General features: G+C 34.6%; 1 protein-coding gene across 1 annotated transcript; it reads left to right on the forward strand.

Annotated features, from left to right (window-relative positions):
- The first annotated feature begins 3,008 nt into the window (after positions 1–3,008).
- Positions 3,009–4,491, forward strand: LOC108989128 (dehydration-responsive element-binding protein 3-like). The gene has a single exon (XM_018962642.2). The coding sequence runs from the start codon at positions 3,575–3,577 to the stop codon at positions 4,283–4,285; it is 711 nt and encodes a 236-aa protein (XP_018818187.1). The 5' UTR covers positions 3,009–3,574; the 3' UTR covers positions 4,286–4,491.
- Positions 4,492–4,715: the final 224 nt, after the last annotated feature.

Raw genomic sequence — 4,715 nt, forward strand, 5'->3', positions numbered from 1 at the left:
AAATTTTTTATTCATTATTCATATAATAAATACTTAATAAAAGAAAAAAATAATAAAAATTAAAAATAATGTGGAGTGTGGAGGTTGTGTGAATAGTAGGAGGTTGAATAGATTTTTTGATATATGTAATATTGTAATGTAACTAGCATGGAGTTGAGTGGCTTAAAGGTACAAGCACGGATTTGCAAAGATCCTGACTCATGTTTGCCCACCCCACTCCCCAGACGCACGTGACTGTTTTGTAACGCTTAAAACGATGCCGTTTAACCTCCCATATATTCATCCCTTCCTTTCAAATCCAACGCCGTTTTCTCTTGTTTTTTCTCTTTCTCAATCGAGAACTTTCTCTCTTCCTAATTTTTGCGTTGGTTTCTCTCATCCAACTCGCAAAGCTTGACGAAGGTAGGGGTAGGAGTGCATATACGAACTTTTCCAATCTGAGGTTGTTGCATGTTGAAGAAAATTGTTAGATGTCGTTGATTGTTGTTTAGGATTTTTGGCTGTTGGGAAAGTGGTAAGAAAATTGAAAAAAAAAATACCAAACTTCAAGTGAGCTCCGACACTTCGAAATTGAATCCAGCAACTCCAATCAGAGTCAGAGCTCAACTTGGCCTTTAACTTTAGTCAGAGTCGGAGCCCAGCCCTAATGAGGAGAAGCGAGAGTTGTAATGATGCCTATTAGAGATGGCATTTTGTGTTTGTTTTCTCACTTTAGAACCCGTTTGCATTGCAAGATTTTCTCATCTCATTTCAATATCTAAACACCATAAATACAAACATTTTTCAATTTCAAATTTTTAACTTTTTCATTTAATTATTACCCAATCAATACAATTTTCACAAATTTTCAAACAAAACACAAAAGACAATTTAATTTTTTCAAATCTTAAAACAAAAATTATATTAAAAAATTATATTCTACAAATATTTTAATTTTATAATATTTTTATTCAACTTTTTCTCTTTCATTCTCCAAAACTCCATAAAACATCTTAATTGAAATAATTTTATTACTATTTATAAATATTTTATTATTATTTACAAGTCACCTGGATTCATCTACTATCCACATGAGGCCTTAAACCGGCCATGTTTGCAAATTCAGCCGTGTGTGTGTGTGTGTTTTTTTTTATGTGCACCTTTTTTTGTATGGAAAATAGACTTTATTTCATTTAATAAAATCAAAGTTACAGCTGTAACTGATAAATACAGAAAAAAACTTAGATTACAAGCCAAACTACTCATCTGTTAGAGCTTACTCGCACACAAATTTATTTGTGACGGGTATTGTCTTAACTTCTATAAGCTTTCTAATGATAAAAATTTCTAAGATATAAGACTCAATAAGAACTGAGATTTCAATTTTGATATGTCTAAGAATATAACATTTTGTAAAAACAAGATAACCAACCTCCATCCTCTAAAGGAAGAGAGGGACAACCACCTCTCATCCTTTAAAGGAGGAGAGGGTTCTCCTGCTATGGACAACAAATTTAATAACCTATTTTTTTTTTTTTTTACTTAACACAAGCAACAAAACAGAAAACTTAGGAAAATTGAAAAAATAGAAAAAATAGAAATACAACAAAATAGAAACTTAAAATAAACTAAAAATAAAAAATAATAAGGAGATTGTAATGGTGCGTGAAAGATAAACGTCACGCTATAAGTCTATAACAACAAAGCTTTCTGTGTGGTGGTGCGTGGAGGCCAAGCACGCACTTTGACCCTCGTGTGTGGATCACGCGTCACTCTTTCCGATGAAACCTTTGACAGTTTAACAAATCGGCAGCCTAAGAATCCCACGGTGGGACGGGTGGTGGTCGTTGGCTACCGAAAAATCAAGCGCCACTTCTTCATGCTTTTGACCAGAAAAATAAAAATAAAATTAAAATAGCGATTAAAAAATTAAACACTTACAAAAATTACATTTAAAAGGATGGAGAAAGAAACCGAAACTCCCACACCTGAGGTTTTCTCTCTAGGAATATTTAGGGCCGGCTCCAGGATTACTTGGCATCATTTTATTGCGTATCTTAATTCAGCCACGTGTGGTTGAGTATCCTCGTTAACAACAAAATAACATCATTCCAATTCCAGAAAAAGAATAAAGAAGAAGAAAGATCGATAAAAATAGAAAAAAAATTAAAAACATGTTTTTACTCGCGCATGCATTTTACAAATGTTTCTTATATATAATATAAGAATAATAATTTACACACAATATATTATATAATATATTATAAGATGAAAATATTTTTATAAAATAATATTATTTTTATAATATATTTTATAAAAATATCTCTCATTTAAAATATAATTATATAAAATATTATAAAAAATATTATAGATAAATCATTTTCCATAATATAACATGTTGGAATTGGGAAAAGATGAAAGTCCTTTCAGATGAGAAAGATATGATCAAAGATAAAAACAAAATCCATCCAATTCAAAAAATAAAAATAAAAATAAAGATGGGCAAACATGGATAAAATTCGGAAAACTTCAAGACATGTCTTTACTCAAAAGAGTTCTGCTATTTGAATATTTTTACATTATATATTATCTACATAATTAATTTTTTAAATCAAATTATAATATATAAATGGTGTATAATGTAAAATTTTTTAAATATAATTATTCTTATTCAAAACATTTTAAAGTGATTCTTATGACCTCAAATGTCTCAATATATATATATATATATATATATATATATATATATATATATATGATATTGGCGGGCTGTCTAGTGTTTACCATTGATCATGTTATATATTTTTTATTTTTTATTTTGATTTTCTTTTAAATATTATTTTAACATTCTTAATCATTAAAAAAATTAAAAATATATATATAATTTCATTAATAATTACTTTTAAAAAAATTAAAATACATTAGAATTAAAATTGAATAATAAGTTTAAGTCACTCAACTGACATTTTTCATATATATATATATATATTATATCATTCAATGGAAACTTCAGTTTAAAAAAAGGCACAAGACAGGACAAAAATGGTAATCCGCTACTGGTAACAAGGAAGAACAAGAACAAGAAGAAGATAAGGGATAAATGAACAGTGAAAAATAGGTAATAGTTGTAAAGATCAAAAAGTTGGGAAATTAATGGGGTTGCGTGGTACCAGAGAAAGGGGACCCCATTCTTCCATAGGTCTTGCAAAGTGACCCATTTCGTTTGTGGACCCTTCTCTCTCTCTCTCTCTGATCTCTCTCTCGTCTTGAGTCCTTAATAAGTGTTGTGTAAAGTGAAGGATCAAAAAGAAAGAGGGCCTGAAATGGTCAAGCATGAGTTGCATGTTCTCCATTCTCTTCCTGATGATCAGCTTCCTCATGAGCCAACCTCTCTTCATCTCTTTTCTGAGCATTAATTACTCTATTCGTTGATCGTTTAAATCTTTGTACAGAAGCCAAACTGGCCATTGCCATTGACTGTTTTCTTAAAAGCCTCCACTTCCAAACAAGTAGTTTCTTTTAGCTCACAGCAGAAAGCAATACTCAGCTGGTCCAATAAAAGAAGATAATTATTGATCACAGGGTGCCCAAAACAATGAGTAGTGAACCCCAGAACTCAGAAACTGAAAGCAGCTCAAACTCTTTCTGTTCCAACCCTCCATCCCCATCCTCACCCCGAAACTCCAAACCCCCATCGCCAGACTCCAGAAAAGAGAAGCGAATCCGGGACTCGACCAAGAACGTCCCAGTATACCGCGGCGTTCGCATGAGAAACTGGGGCAAATGGGTCTCCGAAATCCGCGAGCCCCGCAAGAAATCCCGCATATGGCTCGGCACTTTTCCCACCCCGGAAATGGCCGCTAGAGCCCACGATGTTGCTGCGCTGAGCATCAAAGGAAACTCCGCTATACTCAATTTCCCTGAGCTCGCCCACTCATTGCCTCGCCCCGTCTCTCTCGCTCCACGTGATGTGCAGGCCGCGGCGGCCAAAGCAGCCCAGATGGATAACTTCGACTCGCCGCCGCCGTCGTTGTCGTCACTGGTTTCGGCGATGGACTTGTCGGAAGAGTCAGAGGAGTTGAGTGAGATCGTTGAGTTGCCGAGTTTGGGGACGAATTATGAGTCAGAGCGCTTGAGTAAGGAGTTTGTGTTTGTGGACTCGGTGGATTGGTGGGGGATGTACTCCCAGCCATGGCTGCAGAGCGTGGAGGATTGTGGGTATGCAGATGCTTTCGATCAATTGGCACTGCCGGAGAATGGATCAATAAATAGCTTTGAAGGGGTACTGCGGGAGTACAAGTACTAGCTAGTGCTCTGTTTTGTGATTGTGAGTGTCTATCCCATCTTTTTCTTTTTCTTTTCTCAGTTTTAAGCCCTTTCACTTTTTCAATGAAGGGTTAAAATCTCTTTCCTTTTTTCCATTTCTGCGTGTGTTTTTCTGTGTAAACCTCTTCCTCATCTAACTGTACAGTGTTAGGGTGAAAAGAAGAAAATGCATTAATTTCCTTGCCATGGTTGTTGCGAAGTGCTAACAGATGAAAGCTTCTCCCCTCTCTCTCTCTCTCTCTCTCTCTCTCTCACACACACTTCAAAGTTTCATCCGAGCGAAGCTTGTCGTCGTTTTTGTACCAATAAAGGAAAAATTCTGTGAAGATCGATCCTTTTAGAGTGAAGTTGACCATATTGCAGTGAATTGATTCTAACTAAAAAACAAGAGGAAGTCCAGAACTAAACCC

This window comes from Juglans regia, chromosome 8 (assembly GCF_001411555.2).
Source record: "Juglans regia cultivar Chandler chromosome 8, Walnut 2.0, whole genome shotgun sequence".
NCBI classification, from domain to species: Eukaryota; Viridiplantae; Streptophyta; class Magnoliopsida; order Fagales; family Juglandaceae; genus Juglans; species Juglans regia.

What these genes read in the sequence shown, in the direction of transcription:
- LOC108989128 (XM_018962642.2), top strand. Translation starts at nt 3,575, where the DNA reads ATGAGTAGTGAACCCCAGAACTCAGAAACTGAAAGCAGCTCAAACTCT.